Source organism: Ambystoma mexicanum, chromosome 6p (genome assembly GCF_040938575.1).
Source record: "Ambystoma mexicanum isolate Mex_15411 chromosome 6p, UKY_AmexF1_1, whole genome shotgun sequence".
NCBI classification, from domain to species: domain Eukaryota; kingdom Metazoa; phylum Chordata; class Amphibia; order Caudata; family Ambystomatidae; genus Ambystoma; species Ambystoma mexicanum.
This window is the reverse complement of record NC_090935.1, coordinates 888,327,152-888,349,003: the sequence shown is the minus strand read 5'-3', so window position 1 is coordinate 888,349,003 and position 21,852 is coordinate 888,327,152. Positions and strand designations below refer to the sequence as shown.

Sequence of the window (21,852 nt, the reverse complement as noted above, 5' to 3'; positions counted from 1 at the left end):
CCCTTGGGTTGATAAGGAGGACCAACTTGATTGCCCCTCTGAGGACAGCCCGGTAGGGGGCCCCAGAGCCCCTCAGCTTGGGAGCTGGTAGCCTTGAGGGCCGCGTATCTGCCTACGAAATGCCCAGAAGAGCCCCCGGACCCCTCGGCTTGGGGAGCCGATGGCCTTACCGGCCTCAGGCACAGGCCTGCACGCTATATTAAATTGAAAGGGGAATCTCGGTTTTTGCTGCCAAAGATTTTGGTACCGTCCCCATGTTGGGGGACGCCCCACAAGGAAGGAGGAAAGGGGACGGGACATACGAGTATACACTTATAGCTATGGGAAAGCCCTTTGAACCAGCTTCTCCGAGTGAGGCAGTCTTTGAATCCACAATTGCAGTCCGACCACGCTGTGTACATATACAAAAGAAAAAAAATAAGCAATTGCTATTTAACATATTCAGTAATTAGGAAATAAATCTAATAACATTTAAAATACTTTTACAATTAAATAAAATACATTTTCTATAATTAATACTTTTAAAATCAACTTTTGCAATTTATAAAAACGAATATTCACTTGCATACATCAACAAATTGCAAAAAGATTGCAGGACAAAGTACGCTCCAGGCAGAACTTTCTAAAAATAAAACATTGTCCTTGCATCTAAAATACAACACTGCTAAGCACCACAAAAACAAACTTGAGTAAGCCCCGAGATGAGGGTGCGGAAAGCAATATTATGAGAGATAGTGCTGCGTTAAAGGAAAGAGGAAATGGAGACTTGGACTAGGCGGCAAAGGCAGTGGAAATATATGATGTGTAGTTGGAATGAGGGCGGGCCCGGCACTTCAGGGAAGGGATTCCCCTGTAGGGAGTCTGGAAAAAGTGGGTGTGAAGGCGATCTAGGGTAGGCAAGAATGAGGGACTATAAGGTTGGATTCTCCTCTCAAACGGTAAAAGAAAATGTAACTAGAATACAGAATGAAGTGATAAACAGTTTCCTTAAAAACTAGTAAAACAACGTTGAAAATGGAAGTTGTCATAGGGAATAAGATATGTTTGCGTTGTGTGGAGAAAAATAATTCGAACAAGGCGCGATAATTTATGTTAAAGAAATAACTTTGAGAATTGAATTATTTAATGGTAACATAATTTGCCTTTGCATAATATTTATTGTGATCTAAAGAAAATACCTGCTGCAGATCTTCACTTTCAGATTTCAGCTGTGCTACCAGTGCTCTCATGCAGCCTTTCATTGAACACAATGTGGCCTGTAAGAAAAACACATATATATATGAACATGTTTATGAGGCGACAGGATTCTCAGTACTCTGTTTTGACGGAAAGGTTCTGCTGTTGATTAAATATCTAAAAAAGAAGACAGTCGTGAAGAAGGTGGTAACAATAATATAGACCACTGAAACTGGTTGACAAACACGTGTTGATGGCTGGAACATTCTGGCCACATACTATGCAATAACCATAGGGAGACCTAGTTACTATACTGGTCATCCCCTTGGTTCAGACTTCATAAGTAATTTAATTCCTCTTAAAGCTAGTATTTGTTGAGGGTTCATCCATGCCCCCATGCGGTCCCGTAGCCCCCAACTAACAAGGACGACACCTCACACAGGTCCTTGCTGTTCGGGCTTCCCAGTCGCTCTGCGCGGCCGGGAAACGCCCCGTTTATTTATGCTGCACACGGCGGCGTGCAACGTCACGCCGCCGCGTGCGTGCCCGTCATCGGGCAGCGCCACACTCCTCCTTTTTCCAGGAGAACAAACAAACACACACTACAACTATGCACTGCACACGACACACCAGAACAATAACATTTTAACATTCAACGTTGTCGGAAACACCCCTTTATTACCAGCCACCCGGGTCCCCTTACTTCAACAGTGATTACCACTACAGTATTCAGCCAAATGTCCAAGTACGTAATTGGTGAGGCGAGCAGGTTTCCTTCGCCCAGCCCTCTGGGGGTACCTCCTGCTCACCTCCGGCACGGGTGATCTGTCCACAGGTGTTGGTCTGGCTGGAGACTCAGGCAGGCCCGGTGTTTCATCAATGTCCTCTGGGAGCTCACCGGGATCGGGCTCAGGAGGCGGGTCAGTTCTTGGATCCCGTAGCTTCTTGAAGAAGCTGACATTTCGAGTGACCGCAGACCGGCCGTCCGATGCAGTTATCATGGACCCTTTTACCGCGACAACGTCCAACGGTTCCGGCTCATAGGGCAGAGAGAGCTTTCCATGTGGATGTCGCGAAAGAGGACCTCGTCCCCTGGTTCCAGCCGTTGTGGGCGAAGCCCTCTCTGGGCATTCTCCTGCTCGATCCGTCTCGACCTGCCAATCATCGATCACGCCCGGTTCCTTCGCCCCCACTTCGGGTAGCAGCCCACGCGGGCAACGCCTGAACAGGGCCTCCGCCGGGGCCACTCCAGTGGATGCGTGGGGCGTGGTGCGATAGACCCTCAGAAATTGGTACAACGCTCTCTGCAATGGCTGCCCCTGCCTCTGGGCAATTCTAAAGGTCTTGTTGAGGGTCCTTATGAGCCGTTCAGCTTCACCATTGGCCCTTGGCCACAGGGGAGTGTTTTCCTGTGCACCACACCACAGCTCTGCAACAGCTCCGAAAAGCGTTTGCTCTGGAATGGTGAGCCATTGTCCAAGCACAGCGTCTGAGGGAATCCATGGGCCGCAAATATTTTCTCCACGGCCACCACAACGTGCTAGAACGCTACTGAATACACAAACTCCACCTCTGGATGTCTGGAATATTCGTCAACTATGACCAAGAAGTGGGTGCCCATCGTGGTGGAGCCAAAGTCCACATGGACAACCTCCCATGGTCGCGTCCCGCGAGGCATCACCTCTATCTCCGGCTCTCGCTGTAGTGGAGAAGCCACCTGGCACCACACACAGGCCGCCACGAAATCATCCACCTTGCGCTCGAGTTCCGGAAACCACACCTTCAGCCTTAGGCAGGCCTTGGTCTTGGCGGCACCCTGGTAACGACGATGGGCCAGCGCGATCACGTCGCCCACCTTCGACTGGGGCACCACAATCCGGTCACCGCTGAGCAGGAGTCCGGACGTAGAAAATGATAGCTCTTCCCGGACTTTCCATAGCTGCTCCAGCACAGTCCTGGCCTCCTGCGTGCGCCCTGCCACGGCCTCCAGCACCGACTTCCAAGAGCCATGCTGCATGGACTGCTTCAGGATGTTAAAGCACTCATCCTCGGCTGCCGCCACCTCCAGCTCTTGGAGAGGCATGGCATTCGGTGTCGCCGCCTCCACTACCACCCGGACATGTTCTTCGGCCTCCTCAGTGCACGTGTCCGGGTCTCCTCCGCCAGGTGCCCCCGGGTGTCTGGAGAGGTAATCGGCTGCGTTGTTCGCCCCAGGCCGATAGATTAGAGTGACCCCATACTCCAGCAAGGCAAGCATCCATCTTTCAATCCGCGCGGGTGGCTTGGAAGATGACCCCGCCAGGATGGGCAGCAACGGTTTGTGGTCCGTCACGACCGTCACCGGGCATCCCAGGACAGAGACAGAAATGCCGGCATCCCCAGAGCACCGCCAGTGCCTCCTGCTCAATCTGCGAGTATGGTCGTTCCGCCTCTGACAGGGCCTTGCTGGCGTAGGCCACCGGGCGGACACCCCCATCCGGGTCTACCTGGGTCAGGACGGCGCCCAGTCCGAACGGGCTGGCGTCAACAATGATCTCCGATGGTAACATGGGATCGAAGAAGGACATGGTGTCCTCGGCTGCCAGGGCGCCCTTGATATCGTCAAACGCGGCCTGTTCCAGTGGACCCCAGTTCCAGATCGTGTCCTTTCTCGTTAGTGCCCTGAGCGGTTCCGACCTGGAGGCAAGATTCTTGATAAACCGTCCACAGTACGTAACCATGCCCAGAGGTGCTCCGTACCTCAGACACAGACTCCGGAGGCTGCACCTTCTTTATGTCCTGCACCTTCTTTGGATCAGGAGACACTCCCCCTCCTTGAACACAAAACCAAAGAACTCTATGGATGGTTGGAGGAATTCACACTTCTCCTTGTGCAGGGTGAGGCCCAAGGACTGCAGTCTCTTAAATGTCTTTGCCAGACGCCGTAGATGATCAACCTCCGTTCTCGCGAACACCAAGATGTCGTCGCTAATATTCAGAACACCCTCCAAGTCCGCTAGGGCACCCCGGACTATGTTCTGGAATACCTCGGCAGCCGAGGAGACACCAAAACTAAGCCTCTTGTAACGGTAGAGCCCCCGATGTGTGGCGAAGGTGGTGATATATCGACTCAGGGTGGAGGACAACCTGGTGATACCCCGCCCTGAGGTCCAGTTTTGAGAAGAAGCGAGCACCTTGTACGTCTGCAATGATATCGTCTATCGTCGTGGTGAGGTGTCTTTCTCTCCTGATGGCCTTGTTTGGGAGCCTCATGTCAACGCAGATCCTGACAGCGTCGGGCTGCTTGGGTTTTCGTGCCACTACTATGGGGGACACCCAGGGGGTGGGGCCCTCCACCTTCTCTATTATGTCCAGATCCACCAGGCTATCCAGCTCTTTATCCACCTGTTCTCGAAGGTGAAACGGCACCCGCCGATGCTTCAGGGCAATGGGCTGCACGAGTCGTCAATGTGCAGTCTCACAGGTTCCCCCACCATCTGTCCGATTCCCTTGAACAGTGCTGCATATTTCTCTAACAGGTCATTGATGTCCGCCAAGTAGACAGAAAACGCAAAAGTGACAATACCAAGGGCCTCCGCTGCAGCACAGCTCAGCAACGTGTTGGTGCTCACAGGTGTCACATAGAACCGTGCTTTAATTTGCGAGCCATCATGCTCCACCTTGGCCACAAACGCACCGTCCAGGGAAATAGGGTGACTACCACCAAAAGCAAAGATGCGGGCCCTTGGTGCAGCCAACTTGGGGGGTTGGTCCATAACATCATAATGTCCCCGTGCCATTACATTGACGGATGCCCCAGTGTCCACGAGGACCGGAACGGGAGATTGATTCATCTCGATTATACACCTGGGCTGTCTCCTGTTCTTACTCTTCAGGACCCCCACACTCGAGACAAAAAACACATTTTCTTCCTCGTCCTCCTCCACTTCCTCCACCTGGGCGTCCTCCTCGCTCTGATCCACCTAAGCGACCGACCCTGGCGGGTGAAACTTGCCCGGCCTGGGCCTCTCAGTACCAGCACGGGCGTTGCCGCCTTGCATACCCTGGAAAAATGGTCTGGCAAGCCACACCGCCCACATGTCTTTCCTGCCGCCGGGCACTCTGCTGGGTGGGGCAGGTCGTATCCACACTATATGCAAATTTCCCCTGCCCTTCCGGCCCTCTCTCGGGGAACACCTCCAGGCCTTCTGACACCCCTGCCGCCGCGCCACATCGCACATACCTCCTCAGTCTTGATGGGGCGCGACCCTGCCTCCATCTTGGTTGCTCTTGCCTCTGACACCTCATGGCACCTCCCCAATTCAAGGATGCGCTGCAGCGTGATGCCTGGTTCTCGTAGCACCTGGCGCCTGAGTTTGCCTGATGAGCACACCTGGATGAGCGTTGTCCTAATCATGTCCTCTGAATCCCCCCAGGTGCAGGCTAAGGAGAGACGCCTCAGGCGGCCATAGAATGAGTCCAGAGATTCATCGTCCTTCTGCTTGGCCGATAGCATCACAAAACGCTCATAGTCCGCGTTGGCAAGAGGCAAGAAATAAGCCTGCAGGGCAGCCTTCGCCTGACCATATGATCCATCCCCAGGCGGCAGCGATTCAAAGATCTCTTGCACGGACGGTCCTGCCGAATACAGCATGGTTGCCAGCCTGGTGTCATCATCCACCACCTGGGCCGCTCGAAAGTACATGTCCAGACGGTCCACCCACCTTCTCCATCTGGGCCCTAGGCTAGATGGTGGGCCCGACACATCAAACTCGGGGATGGGCTGCAGAGCCGCCTGGGTGCGCACCTGGGCCATGACCGGAGGGTTCTGTGGAGCAACGGGCCCAGCCGCCGGCTGTACCAAAGGTGGAAGACCTTGAGGAGCCGCCTGAATAAGTGGAGGTTGCTGCACAAGCTGCCCCTGAGGTGGCGCATGTGGTGGGGGTGGAGGAGGCCGCTGAACTGCCGCTGCGCCACCTTGGTCCTCAGTGTCACTCATGAGTCTGAGCGCACAGGCACCCCAGCATGGAACACCGGGGCCGCAACTCAAACTCCACAGTCACTGCAGCACCTTGTGATGATGAAGAGGGTGAAATCAGCGTGGCCACCCACCTGTTGATGAAGATGCACCACCTGGATGATGAAGAGGATGAAACAGAGTGTGTCCATCAGCCTGATGATGAGAGATGAGGATGAACTGTTCAGCCTTCAAATGTTCCAAAAATTAGAAGAGGAAAAAGTGTGTGGGTCATATAGATCCTAGGCCCAAAGCCTTCTTCCTTGCTTCCACTTGACGTAGTAAACCCAAAAAAAGCCAAAATTGAAGATAGGCACATATTCCTGCAGGTATGCCTTCCAGCTGTCAGGGGTTCCAAAAATTAAGCTTGGGGCCGCTTCCGAGCCGAAACCGGAGCCTTGTGAAGTCCCACAGCTTGTGTTCCAAAATGGCCGCCAGCCGCGTGGGTAACGCACTACCCGCGGCAAAGAAACGAAGTGTTGCATCCACCTCGTTTCGGTGAAAAAATTGTATTAATATTTTCCGCCGGGACTGGGCATCGTTTCCCCCACTCGTCGCCACTGTTGAGGGTTTGTCCATGCCCCCATGCGGTCCCGTAACCCCCAACTAACAAGGACCACACCTCACACAGGTCCTTGCTGTTCGGGCTTCCCGGTTGCTCCGCGCGGCCGGGAAACGCCCCGTTTATTTATGCTGCACGCGGTGGCGTGCAACGTCACGCCGCCGCGTGCGTGCCCGTCATCGGGCAGCGCCACAGTATTTATCTTTTTTGGGCATACAGATCTAGACCATAGGCTAATAAAGTTTTGAACAGCAACAAATACTTACTAGGTGCTCTATCCCCATCTCTTCACTTTTTAACTAAATATGGCTTAATGAACTGGTCATTCTGATTTCACAAAAGTTATACTGTGGGAACTGCATAACCATGGCTCTCTGTCCTTCAAAAATATAAGAAATACGTTTCTATCTTTTCCTATTCTATCCACTGATATACAGGTGGTGCAGCAGCACACACTAGGGACATACTGTATGAGAGGCAGGGACAGCTAGCACTTTTTCTGTTCTTCCGTCGTCCTGTGCTTGGACAAGCCATTGGTTAAATACCACTAGGTAACTCTACGAATCTACGTGATTTGTCCGTCGCGGAAAAGTCTGCGACTGAAATGTTTGCATGAGAAATGTACGCACCACGAATGTTCATACATTTCCCATGCCAACACCGTACATACATACAACCCCACTCGCACCACAACCCCACCCACACCCCCAACATACCCCCTACTTACCTTTCCTTTCTTCACGTTGTCTCCCTTTCACTTTCGCAGGGTCCTTTTTTTTCTTTCTTTTTTTTTGAGCGACTGCAGGGGTGTCCCCCGCAACCCCCCCTCACTATACTGTGGAGTATAGTGAGCGGGGTGTTGCGGGGGATAACCCTGCAGCTCCCGTTTTTTTTCCTTATTCTTTTTTTAGCTCGGGTGAGCTGCGGGGCGGGGGGTGTGGGGTGTCCCCCGCAGCCCCTGTGCACTATACTGTATAGTATGGTGAGTGGGGTGTTGCGGGGGACACCCCCAGACTTAATTTTTTTTATTTTACCTACCTAAAATGCATACCATCAAAGGTTCAAACTTTTGGTGTTCCAACTTTTGGTTGTATGCATTTTCGGACTTACAGCATTGTCAGAGCTTTCAGTCTGGTTATTTTGGCCTATTCCAACTCTACACACCTGTATATGGATGGAACCAGTCTTTTATCCTCCAAGACATTTTATAACGCATAACGATCATGGAGTACAACCACCGCTCATAACCCACTGTTCGGGTTTGTACGCCCACCCACTTTCCTTTTGTGTTTAAGAAATATCTAGACAATTTCATTTTCAACTGCACTACGTTTACAATATATGAATACTCCAGTTAAGGATTTTCCAAACCTAGAGAAATGTAATGAATGATGTTAAAAGAGAAATAACATTAGCAGCTTCAACAACATTTTAGGCATTAACTTTAAGTGAATCAATAGTTCTGTCCATGAACGATTAAATACAACTTTAGCTGTTAAGCTGCGAGGTGAACCCTGTTAACCTGCACTGGTAAGCTTTTTCCACACCTCCATCACAGGCGAGAGAGCCATTACAAGGATCAATAGACACTATATGGTGTTTTACCTTACCTCACCACTGGGGCCTCCTCCTGCAAGATGAATGGAATCTGTCTGCGGGAAGTGCTGGGGCTCCGGTGGGGCTGAACGTTGTGGGATACTGGTGCACAGCGTCTCAGCTGCTCTTGCCATGTTAGCAGCAATTGTGAAGCTGGCATGAGGCTGTAATGCCCGGCATGGACTGGCTGCCGGTGTCGATATGAATCTGGCTGCTTGCTCAGCTGAAAGTACTAGTGCAACAAACTTGTGTTTGAGCCCGTTCTGGTTTGTGCTAAAAACTACTGGAAGTCCCTATTCAGTGTTGGAGACCATCTGTGCAACTACTCATTTGTAGGGGATTCATACTCTGCTGGTAAGCAGCATGCAAAAGGCCTGGCCAATTGGATTACTTGGGCCGCACCCTGCTGGTGATTGGTTAAACAGGCAGGTTTATTTCAATTTGGCCTTTTATTTAGTTTTTTTAATTATGGGAGAGCAGGTGGATTTCAATTAAAAAAAAAAAATTCTATGATCTGAAGAGTGGTGCAGAAACGTGCACAATGGGAACAACCTCCTCATCCCATGTGCCCCCGCCCTCCCCGAGGGACAAATCATGGGCCCTAAATCAATAACCCCTATTTTGCAACAATGCAGAAAATGTAAGTGACAGATCCGCAACATCCTACAACTTAGGAGTGACTGGGGTTCCAATGTCTATGGTTCAAGCCAAAAGGGGACATGTCCATGTCATCACAGATCGGGCCTGTTCAACAATACAGGACGACGATCAAGAGGACTCGGGATCAGAGGAATATTTTCTTTTGAATACACCCCCTATTTTTTCGGAGGCGGCAGGTACGGATTCAGACTAATCGATTACATCTTACTCTTCGACCACAGCGCTTGCACAGCATAAAAGACTTTCATCAATAATTAAAAACATTCATCAAACAGCTGCAGGGGTTACAGACCCGATTCTGTTAGAATTAAATCTTGAATTAAGTCTTGCGTTCTTTACGTGCGTAGCATTAACATTTACAGCGTGATTCTCAATCCCATGCCGTAAAGTTGGTTTTAATATGGGGAAAACTGAATCACATTGGTCTAAGGGTTCAGAATTGCACGGCAGAATCAATACCAAAGGATCCGGTTGTGGTGGTGGAGTCTATAACTGAGAAAAGGTTACTTAACCGAGTGTATTCCTCGGCTAGGTGAGACAACCACCGTTTAGGAACTGTGGACATGGTCATAGTGGAGGGTGTGGCATCTCATCTGCCCCCCATTCCCACCAAATGTTTGAGAAAATCTAGGGGCAAACAGCAAAAAAAAATCTAAAAATGTCAAACAAAAATCTTGATTCAAGTACAAAGTCATTTTTTTATTCCCTAGCAAATCCAGTAGGAAATGCATAGGCCTCTAACTTTATGGCGAGACAGGGCGCGGCTGTGCTCTCTTCTGGGGAGGATTTAACCAGGGATATGCCCCTGCAGCCCTCTAGGGTAGATCAGAAGGTCATTGTTGCTGCAGATGGTGTAAGGGTCACTTCTAAGGATTCAGTGGCTCAGACATTTTCCTGAAGCGAAAAACAAACAATGCGATTTGGACGTCTCACCCTTTAGCTTAGGTGTAGAAGAGGTAGCTCTTCGAGGTGAGTTGCGGAGGGTTCCGGGGGAGGGGGCAATTAGCTCCGCAAATTGTGGAGTACAATATGGGAATTTGGTCCCCAGCCAAGAATTACAAGGCGTGGCAAAGGGTAAAGTGAGATGGTATACTAGCCATGACTTATCGCAGCGAGCTATACCTACTCAGATGGGCATGTTGGGGGTATTCAACACCCCCATGAAGGTGTCTGGCATCCACAGGACGGTCTAAATATCTAGCAAAGTCTGAGGGTAGAAGATTTCCCAACATATGGCTCCCTGTGCAGTGGGCCTGTGGGGAGGAGACAGGAGGAGAGAGAAGGCTCACAATTTGCCCCAAGTACAAATGGCAAGATGTTAAGGGAAAGAGAGAAAATGCTCAGACAACAAGCAGAGGGGTTGGTTGTTTAACATTGAAAGTGTACTGTATGAAAATAGCCATTTTCTGTTGAACGCTCTGGTATCTTGAGGGTGCTGTCAGAGATGCCCTGCTTAAGGGCTTTATCCACAAAAGACTTTGAAACAGTTGATTTCCCCTATACCAATAGAACATATACAGCAACGGTTACAGTGCTTTTAAGGATTGTTTGTTATCTCATATTGAGCGAGATAACAACTCTCAAGCAACTGGGTTTCGATCTTACCCAGACCGAGCCACAGTTGGGGCAGATTATTGGGGGGAAGATTAAGGAGGTCAAACGAAGGGGACGCTTTTGAGTCAAGAGCTGCATTCAGTTTAGAAAATAGGGGTGGCAGCACTAGTCAGGAACAAACAGCGGAAGGTCCGAGGCGAGCTAGCGAGAGGAAGGACTGGGCCTGGACGGTTCCAATAATGAAAATTCACAAACGAGGCAGAGAGCAAGTTTCTGGTAAATTATCAGTTCTATCTTGGAACAGTTGTGGTCATGATCACTTATACACAAACCCTATTTTAGGGAAGTCCTAACGTCAATGCCCCATTATTTTTAATACAACAAATGTGGGTCCTGGGGTCTCCTCTTGTTGATGGCTCTGTGTGACTATTCTGCCCAGCAGTGAAGGGATCTAGGGGTAGACCCTCAGGCAGCCTGGTAACATTAATAAAAGGAGCAGGAGTAAGGGTTGACCATCCCATTTTTGCAAACAGAAGTATTTTCGACGTTCCAATAAGCGTAATGATTAGTGAGGTTCAAAAGAGGATGTTACTAGTTAACATTTACTGGCATAATCGAGATTGCACATTGGTGACCATCTTGACTGACGTATCACATTTTATTGGGAATTGTGCCTCTATTTGGGTAGAGGGCTGGATAGTTTTGTCCAGTGATTTCAATTAAGTTTGATTTTTGGAGGTGAGCAGGTGTGTTGAGGGGGACAGAACCCATCCAAGGCAAATTATAAAAATAGTAAGAGATGGTTGGATATCCTCTAATCAGTTGGCTTGCATAGGTTTAATGGCTCGGTTGTGGGTGATCTCCCAAGCCAGATTACGTGGGCAAGGGGACAGAAACAGTCCATTCTGGACTATATGTTGGTTGGTGAGGGTCTGTTCTACATCTGTGTGCCCAGTTCAAAGTGATTCCTTGGCAGTGGAGTCACCACAATTTGATATTCTGCTCTGTAAGTATATAGGTCTCAATCTATCTCCAGTCTGGGTTATTCAGGGAAGCAACAGAATAACATGGAATCATCACACGGTGACGCTTATTGAGAAAAGGGTGTTGGGTATGTTTGCCACTACTTCCATGGACTTGAAGGTCGATACGTTTAATCAAAATTATTTTGACTCCTTTCTTGGGGAATTATTAACAGCAGCAGAATCAAAGCCTGAATTGAGGCCAATCAACATCAGTTTGACATTATGGCGTGGGAGAAAAAAGGGTCATGAGAGGGAGAATCAAGGAGATGAAGGCTAAATATCGAAGCAACCGTGTTGCCCAAGTAAAAGAAGTCAAGCAGGTTAAACAAGTCTATCGTAAGGCTCAGCTTCTCCAAAATGATGCAAATCAATATTGGAATCTCTTTATAAGTCGGATACTGCATCTTTTTGGCATCTAATAAAATGATTTAGGGAGAACGCAGTCTGACTTACAAATGAATCCAATAGGGGAACAGTAGTGGGTGACCTATGAGGCTACATTTGGGCTGAATCAGGTTTTCGGATGAGCAGTCTCCTATGGTTGGGGTGAGGGGGAGGTGGCTGGGATATCTGGCAGTTAATAATTGAATTTGACAACGTCTTCGACATTATGAAGGGAATCAGTAAGTCCAGAGCCCCCGGCCCCAATGGACTAGCAAACATGGTATTCGAAGATCATTCGGTCACCTGGTCTACGATATTAACAATATACTTCGACAGATCATAAAAGAACGGCTTTTGCTGGATACTTGGCAGACTGCTCATCTGATCACTATTTTTTCAGAGGGGAGACCGCAATGACCCAAGAAATTACAGGCCTATTTCAGTATTGGACGCAGACAGCAAGGTCTTTGCGACCTTGCTGTTGAAACATCTGGAGGCCTGGTCAACTTCCCAAGGTCGAATTAAGAAATTGCAGACCGGCTTTCGGGAGAATTACAGTACCAATCTGAATGGCCTGGTGTTGAGATATGTCCAAAATCTTGCTCTTTCTGCGAAAGTTAAGGCTACATATGTGGCCAGCATTGATCTAATGGCTGCTTTTGACATGGTGCATAGAAACCTTTTTATGGTGAAAGCTGGCCAGCTGGAATATCCCGGGCGGGTTGCTAAGACTGTCGCTCTCCATGACAAATCAAATATAAGAGTTAGATTGAATGCCAAAGGAGTTGCCACAAGAGCGAACCCAACATTTCTAGGGGTCAGACAGGGATGCACACTTGTTCCCTGTCTTTTTAATGTATGTGTGTCAGATATGGGTGGGACATTGGAGCAGTCTACTTTTGCATCCCGCATGCTTAATTACCAGCGTTGAAAGTGGCTCGCCTACAAGGATAGGGGGCTACAGAAATTAATCAATGCCTTTGGGGTTTACTCTTTGACAAATAATCTTATCACCCCAGCCAAAACAAAGGTGATTAGATTTACAAGGAAAAGGAATAAGAATCCTTTGTCTTGGTGGAGTGACGGCCACAGCCTGGATAATGTGGCCTCCTTGGTATATGTAGGCTTTCATATAACTGTGAAGCCCTCTAGAGCATCCACACAAAGGGGCATCTTCTGCAGAAAACCACTAGGTTGGTAAACCAAATGAAAAAGGTGGATGGGAAGTATGGTACGTTTTCAATTCTTCCAGCTCTGAAGTTCTATCAAGGCAAAAGCATTCAGATATTACTGTATGGTATAGAGCTCTATGAATGGGCAAATTCGAATCTGTTGGCGGGTTTGGGATCTCATCTGGAGGAAGTTGTTTAATCGTCTTAATTCACTCCCAGCGGTGGTTATCAGGTAAGAATTGGGCATCCAATCTCTTAGATCGAGGGGGATGTGGAATTATTTGAATGTATACCTGAACATTTTAATTGCAGAAGATGCTTCCCTTTATGGGGATGTGCTGAGGGCTATGAATGCCTTTAATGAGGAGAATAGTGCAATAACGCCCTTTGAATTCTCTAAAGAATGTGAGTGCATGTTACAAGATATGGGCCCCAATAGGGCAGAACTCCAGCTAAGAGCAGAATACACCAAGAGACGCTTAAGAACATGGGACTTGATTTTAACAATAGAAAAATTGCATGGTTATCCAGCTTTGACCCACCTCTTGTCTGAGCATAAGAAACATGGAACCCTAGCTCAGTTTTTATCCATCTACCCAAGTCGTTTTGCCAGAAACTAATTTCTGAGATTTCTGTAGAGCCTTAAACTGACAAAAGACGTTCTTTTCAGCTACAAGACTATCGATCGGATCGAGACTAAATGTAGATTTTGTGCGGAGGAGGAGGAGATGGAAACATTTAGGAACCTGGTGGTGGAGTGCCCTTCTCTTAAACTCCCCCCGACAAATATCTTGGTCATTTTTCTTGCTGTTCGGACTCAATCGTCCAGATCTACTTTTGGAATAGGTGTCTTGGAGATCGAATAACCTTGGATCTAATATCAGTAGTTGGTTTTCTTAGTAGCATGATTTTGTAACACATAGAAGGCCATAGATGCCGACAGATAGACATAATATCGAAAGCAGTATGATCCAGTTTGAGATGTCACGATGATAAAGAACACAGTGAGCTAGAGAGAGCCTGACTGACGTTGATAGACCTTTAGGCGCTGTCTGCTTTTAGAGAAATGCTTGCTAAGAGAGTTTTGACATGCAACCTTAGTGATGACTTGCGTCATTGCACAGTATATCCAGGGGAAGGGTTTTGCAGCAGAAACGAATGGCTTTGGCAGAGATGCAGCAAGGGGAGAGCAGATGAGAGCAGAGTTCCAGATCGATCTGGCAGAGAGCAGGTGGCAGGAGACCACACCAGACCACTGAGGGAAACCACATAAAAGGCGAGGATTTTGGGACTACAGAGTATCGACCACAGGAAGAAGGAATCCAAAGCAGAGCATGAGCAGAAACGCCAGCAGCACCTTCCAGGACCGCAAACGCACCAGTGAAGTCTTGCAGCTGTGCTGACCCCGTTTCCACATCGACAGGGAAGATCCGCCAAGGACTACATCCTCCATTAAGCTGGTGGGACCAACTAGCCTCAAGATCTTCTTCATTTTGGACCATCCCATGACTTACTGCGACTTTCCAGAGCTGCAGAATCCCAATACTGGCGGTACCTGGACCATTATGGAGTGTATTTTTCTTTCGAAGATCGAATCCGGCTGAAACTTTGCATGTAGCCGTGTGGACCTCGAGAGGCAGGAATCCTTCAGTAAAAGTCCCCTCACCAGAGTTCAGGACAGAGTAATCGAGGCGAATCGACTAGCGATATTCGTTTCTTCTTGGTGCTAAGAAAAAGGTGATAAAAACCACAAAGAGCCAGAGAAGTGAGCTGAATCCATTACTGCCGACCTCTTTTCCCAAGTGCTGCTGCAGAAGCCCGCCAGAGGTCCCCCCTTTCGTCACCCTGACCAAGGAGCAGGAATCAGGGTCTGCAACGCTGCACCTAGAGAATCCAGCTACACTTTCATCTTCACTTTAAAGTACTTTGGGGCTTGGTTTGTAATTACCTTGTGCCATTTTTGGTGCTTCCTGGCTTGGGAAGTATGGTTTTCTTCAACTGAGGGTTGACCTCAAGTCCTCTGCGCAGGCCTTGCAGCTTGTGCACTATCAGGTAGGCTCCCCTTGAGCTCCTGTGTTTCTTCAAGAACCACTGACTGGTTAACTAACCTTTCCTCTGAAGATCTTCATCAGAACTGGAACTGTCCATTTGACTTTGGCTGTACTTGTTTCCCAAAGGTCCATCTTCTTGATCCTACTGGCTTTGGAAGTGCTGGTTCCTCCATAAGGTTTTAATTGTGAACACTATTATTGCTAGGAAACTGACTACCTATATCAGTCTGAGAGAGATACTTGTCATTAACAGTTGCTAAAGTGTGTTCTGCACAACTCTAAAACTTTCCCTCCCATCTCAATTTTGTAAAGGTGATATATCTAAGTGCTGATACTGACCTTAATTGACGTCACTCTGTGTGCTGGATATGTAAAGCATAGAAAAAGATACTCACCTGCATTATTGTTTCTTATATAACTTGATTCCATTTCACATTGAATGTTATTGTTAGTTGCTGCATTTTAGATTTGCCTGTGTGCCTTGTGCATATATAAATAATGTATTTAACTTTTTTTTATTATTTAATTTTGATTGTTTTTTTTTCAAGGTTCCACCACAAACGTATACCCCCTCCCTTAAACCACCCTTTCTCCACATTGCCCTTTCCTCACCAGCATGCTGCAGAATTACAGTTACTAAAAAACAGCGTAGTGATAATAATGCATTACAGCTGTGGCCTTAATCAACATATCAGGTAATACCCAACAGGCACAGTTTTTGAGGGCAGTATTGAATGTTAAAGTCCTTATTTAAAAATGTCAACACAACGTTGCAGTCTTCAGTGAACATGTGAAGTTCCCCCTGTAGGGAGTATGTCATCCATTCAAGTGATAAAAAGTCTCACACTTTAGCAGACCATTCAGATATTTGAGGTGGCTTTTTACACTTCCAGTTCTGGGCAGGGGTCAAGTCCTAAAAATTAAAGTGGGGGGACCCATCAACAAACGCAATGGGATGTGACGTCGCCAGAAATTAGCATATTAAGGTGAAATATGCACATTTCATTAAATTGGTTTTGCATAACCTTAACCACTGAAATTGTACAGGATGAATGGCATTTGCCTCTCATAAAATTAACACACACACAAAAGTAAATTTGCTTCTAATGGTGTTTTTGAAAATGTTAAAAGGTGTGCATTTTTGAAACTCCAAGAATCAATACAAATGTTTCCCTGGAACTTGCAGTACCGAAATGGGACATCTCACTTTTAGTTGTTCGCTATTTTTCATCAGGTTATATAGTGCCATGGTGAAGTGTTAGGCCTGCAAACCTTACGACTACTGTTCGATCCCCGAACTCGGCTTTAATTCATAAATTCGAAGAGGACATTCAACGTTTCTCATTTTAGCTGGAGGGACTGAGTTGAATGTCTGATAAAAGTGGATGGACCCGGTCCACCCACCTGTATCCTCGACTTGAGCCCCAGTTCTTGGCAATTATAAGGAAAGCAGCAAGCTGCAAAATCACAGATGCTTTGCGGACAGCCTTCGGCCGTCTTCTAAAGTCCTTGTCTGTCATAATAAACAAGCAGGTGTGTAAGGAGAGAGGAGTTTGAATAGAAAAGATTTCACAAAGATATGAGTTCACTTCTCAAAATATTGGGCTAACCTCAGACAGCTCAACCAGATGTTTTCCCAGTTCCCAATATCATTGCATTCCCTCCAACTTTTGGCAGATTTAGAAGTATTAATTTGGGCAAGACGAGTTGGTGCGTAATGCCACTGCACCATGAGTTTGAGCGAGAAATCCTTCATTTGACTCAATCTGGTGAGTTTAGGAATTATTCTCCATAATGTCTCCCAATCCCGCTCAGATATTTCTTCCCCCAATGTGATTTGCCAGCGTGTATCATATGCTATTCTCGTTTTGGGTGAGCCATCCCCTAGTAGTGTATATAGGTTAGAAATCAAAGCCTTATTCCCTGGATTGGATGACACAAAATGTTCAAATAGTGTCAATTCCCTGGTGGCCGCCGCTTTAATCAGAGGAGCTAATATCCAGTGACATACCTGGAAATATTGAAATCTGGATTTTACCTGAAGTCCCAAATCCTGTTTGTTTAAAGTAAAAGGTTTTACTGTATCTCACACAAACACATCCCTCAACTTCTCACAACCCACTGTCTTCCATTCCATAAATGCCTTTGGTCTAGACCCGGGGTAAATTGGGGGTTATAGAAGAGTGATGTGAAAGGTGAGTGGAAAGTTATTATGGCATGTTTTCTAACAGCGTCGTCCCAAGTGCTTTCGACGGTATGCATAATTACTCTCAGGTGTATATTAGTAGGGCGATCTGATCTTGGTAACCATGAAGCTTCCTTTAATCGAGAGGCCCCCACAGCTAATTCCATCTGGACCCAGCACTTTTCAGCAGAGTCTGAAGACCATTCTTTAATAACCCTTATCTGTGCCGCTCAAAGTATGTAAAATAAATAGGTAGACCCATTCCCTTTATATAGTGGTAGCATCAATGTGGTTAGAGCTATCCGCAGGGTCTTGTTTTGCCACACACAGCCGAGACTGCTTTGTGTATTTTACGGAAGAATGATAATGGAACTTTAATAGGTAGCGCTGACAGAGTTAATTCAAACCAACCACGAGATTGAGAGTGGATTCCACCTTTTAAGTTGAGATTCTATGTTCTTAAGCAGATATGGGTAATTTGCTGCAGATAGACCCTTAAGCGATGGAGTGATCTTCACCCCCAATAAAGTAATTCCTTCCTGTTCCCCTTTCGAGCCACGTCTGTGCTTGCAGGTGTTAGGCAAGATTGTATGTAGTACCCTTTGGGAGACTACACCAACCGTGTCCTCCTAGCAATAGGTAATCCAGCCTTTGGTATAAGTCTGTACTACACAGGTTGGTAGTGTGGCTGAGCAGCCAGGCTTATCTCAAGAGGGGTCAATGTGAGCAGTAGGGTTTTTACATAGAGATTCAAAGTGACAAGTATTCAAATACACTCTTACATTCATGGTTTCTTGATTAAACAATTATTAATTTATTTAACAGTCAGTTTAATTACTTCTTCAGAAGGGAGCAATATATAAGTAACACAAAAATACACTTCAAAATACACACTCTCAGTTTCTCTAAATCAGCAAGTACCCATTTGAGATGGCACACAGAAGGTTACTACACCCAGAGGTGACTTAAATAACTAGGACACTGTGGACATTAATATATAACTGGTACATTTAGAGCAATACTGTATTTGGTATTACAGAAAATGGTTTGGGAATAAAACAAAGGTTACACAAAAATTCTGAAGCAGGTAAGTACTTTTGAACCTCCAATGCAAAGTAAAGTAACCCTTTCCTGGAGGAAAGGTAAAGCACAAAGTCAGAGGTAAGAAGAGTCTTTCAGGGGGGAGGCAGGCCAGTCAATATTAATTGAACAGTAGTCTAGGTGAGCTGAAGCACTTCTTGCAGGTAAGAAAGTCTTGCACAAAGTTTTCGAAGTCTTTGTAGAAATAAATAGACTCAATGTAGGGCCACAAGCTGGGAGGCTTGTGGGGATCAAAGCTGTATCTCAACTGAAAACTAGCAAAGCAACAATACAAGAGGTAAGTCCCCTTAGTTTTACAGTACCTTTGGTTAGAAGAAATTGGTTCCAGCTGGCTTCTGGTCCCGTATAGGTCTGCAGATCCTGTTGTTCCTGGGCCTCAGTTGTGGGGACAAGAGGGAGGATGTATGGGGGCTCTGCACTACAAATTGAAGGTCATCGTCAGCAGTGGGAAAACTTCAGATCAGCGGCACTTTGCGGTTTCAGCTCCTCGCGGCTCTCGCAAATAGCAACACTGCGGTTCTCGGATAGCACTATGGACCTTCGTCGCAACTGTGGTCCAGCACTCTTGAGGTGGGTCAGGCTTGGTCAGTCCTGCGTCCTGGGAGTTCGGAGGATCTTCCTGGAGCTCTGGTCCAACTTAAAGACAGTCACTCGATGGTGGTGTTCCTCTCCCTGGCCCTTTGGTTCCTGCCGCAGCAATGGAAGTACAGCCGGGTTCGAGAGGATTTCCAGATGAGCTCGTCTTGGGGTCGATTGGGCCCACCAACCCAAGGGGAGAAGTTGCCCTTTGCAGGTCTTCTCTAGTCGAGGCAAATTCGGAGCTTCACCACTGCAGCAGGGCTTCACCGGGCAAACCAGCGGTCCAGGAGTTGCAGCAGGCGTCTCTTCCAAGTTCTTCTTCGGATTCCTTCGTCCAGTGGTCGACTCTGCCTTCCAAGCAAAAAGCCTCACCTTTAATGCAGGTTTCTCCCATTCATTCACAGCCTAGCTCTCAATCTCTGAGGACAGCCCTCCAGCCAATCACCCTTGGGTGCATTCCTGTAACGAAGGAGACTAAGCACAGAGTTTCGGGCACCTCCCTCACTTCCTGCCCTGCTAGGCACGCTGGAGCCAGAGGCCAAAGACAAAATTAAAAAAGGGGCCAAACCAGGTTTGGCGCGGAGAGTAAATCTCAAGAAGGACCTTTCCATCAAGAAATGGTGAAAAAAGAAGATGGGGGCCATTTTGACAAAATGGGTACCCATGGGTGTCTTACTGCAGCTGCAATTGCAGCCTGCGGTAAAAACACACAATGGTAGGAAAAAGTAAACCACTGCCACCAGCCATTAATTGTAGAAAGGGTAACATAAAAATGTTACATGAGAAACTAGACAAAGGGGATACTAAGTAACCCCTCCAGCAACCTATGGTAAGAGTGTGTGCTGGGTCTCGAAAGTTACAAAATGTAAGTAAAGTCAATTTCACTTCAGTGCTCTTGGAAACAGTAGTTTTACCAAGAGGAGGTATTTAAACCTTTGGGAAATCCAAGAGACTTCCCTGTGCCACTGCACATAAGGCGCTGTGTGCCACAATGTAAAGATGCCGCCTATGGAGTTTGTCAGACTCCAAAGTCAAAAGAAACACAGAGTCCAAAACCCAAAAATACGAGAGAGTGGGAAAAAGGTCTCGCTCTCTCTGGGTTAGAAAGAAAGAAGTCCTAAAGTCCAGCAAAAAGAGCAGGGGGGCCTCTAAGGTAGAAGGGAATTAGCACATTTATGAAAATTCTCCCTAACAGCAAGTTAACCATTTCTCAGATTTGTGCACATTGATTTTCAACCCCGCCACCACCCCGAATGTTTCGAATTCTTGTGTGGATTCACGTATTGCGTCTACTGGGTCAGTAGCTAAAAGAAACATATCGTCAGCGCAAGCCATTATTTTGTGCTGAATGCTGCCAAACAGAACACATTTTATACTTTCCGTTTCTCTAATTTTGGCTAAAAGTGGTTCCAGATGTAATGCATACAACATTGGAGAAAGGGGACACCCCTGTTTGGTACCTCGCTGCACGGAAATCAAAGAAGATAAATTACCATTTATGGACAGTCTTGTTGAAGGATTTTGATAGTTTGCTTTAAGCCATTTTATATAGTTTGGACCAAATCCCATTTTCTCTAATGTCAAGAAAAGAACACTCCACACAGTCAAATGCCTTCTCGGCATCTATAGACACAAGTACTGCAGGGATCTGTTTCTTCTCCACTTTCTCCAGTACATGGCATACTCTACCTATATTATCATGTGTCTGTCTAGATTTTATAAAGCCGGTTTGGTCGTTACGTATTAATGATGATATGATAGGTTATTTATAACGTGCCCAGAGGTATCTAAACGTGGACCCGGGGATCGAACCTGTGTTGCTCCGTGTCGTCTTGCTTCCAAGGCGAGCACGTTGCTGCGGAGCTATCTTTCCAAGACCAAGATGGTAAGATATCTAATATTTGATTGGCCAGTACCTTGGCAAACATTTTACCATCTAGGTTAATAAGTGCAAAGGGGCGATAGGACCCACAATTTGTCAGGTCTTTACTAGGTTTGGGGAACAGGATTATTTTTGCTTCTTCAATAGAAGATATTTGACGTGTTTGCAAAAAGGAGTTGAACAACGTAGTTAGAGAGGGAGATAGGATACTACTGTATATTTTATAAAATCTTGTCGGTTAGCCTTCAGGGCCAGGGGACTTATTGAGTGGGAGTTCACAGATAACTCGCACCATCTTGTTAGGCAAGATTGTATGCAGTACCCTTTGGGTGCACCACAACAACCCTGACTTCCTGGCAATAGGAACCCAACCTTTGGTATAAGTCTGTACTACACAGGTTGGTAGCGTGTTGAGCAGCCAGGCTCATCTCAAGAGGGGTCAATGTGAGCTGTAGGGGAGTTACACAGAGATTCAAAATGACAAGTATTAAAATAAACTCTTACACACAAGGTTTCCTGAGTAAACAATTATTAATGTATTTACCAGTCAGTTATAGTAAGCCTTCTTCAGAAAGGAGCAATATAAAACAACACACAAATACACTCCAAGAATACACACTCTTAGTTATCTAAATCAGCAATTACCCATTTGGGATGACACACAGGCACTACCTATACCCTCAGGTGACTTTAATAGTTAGGGTGCTGTTGGCATTAATATATCACTGTTGCATTTAGGATATTCTTGGGAGTAGTGTTAAAGAGCAGAAAATTCAGAATAAAACAAGTATTCCCACAGTTATTCTTAAGTAGGTAAGTACTTTCAATACAACCCCCAATGCAAAGTTAGTTAACCCTTTTCTGGAAGGAAGGCAAAACGCATAAGCAGAAGAGAGAAGTCTCATTGAGGGAGCCAGGCCAGCCAATGT

The 21,852-nt window shown here is 46.8% G+C and overlaps 1 protein-coding gene across 7 annotated transcripts in view; it reads right to left on the bottom strand.

Moving 5' to 3' along the window:
- The window catches only part of APC (APC regulator of WNT signaling pathway), a 1,243,184-nt gene that overhangs the window by 150,781 nt on the left and 1,070,551 nt on the right, over window positions 1–21,852 (bottom strand). For all 7 annotated transcript variants that reach the window (XM_069625497.1, XM_069625496.1, XM_069625498.1 and 4 more), the window contains one exon: window positions 1,179–1,256. In XM_069625497.1, the coding sequence (XP_069481598.1) occupies window positions 1,179–1,256 (78 nt within the window). The remainder of the gene's footprint in view (window positions 1–1,178; window positions 1,257–21,852) is intronic.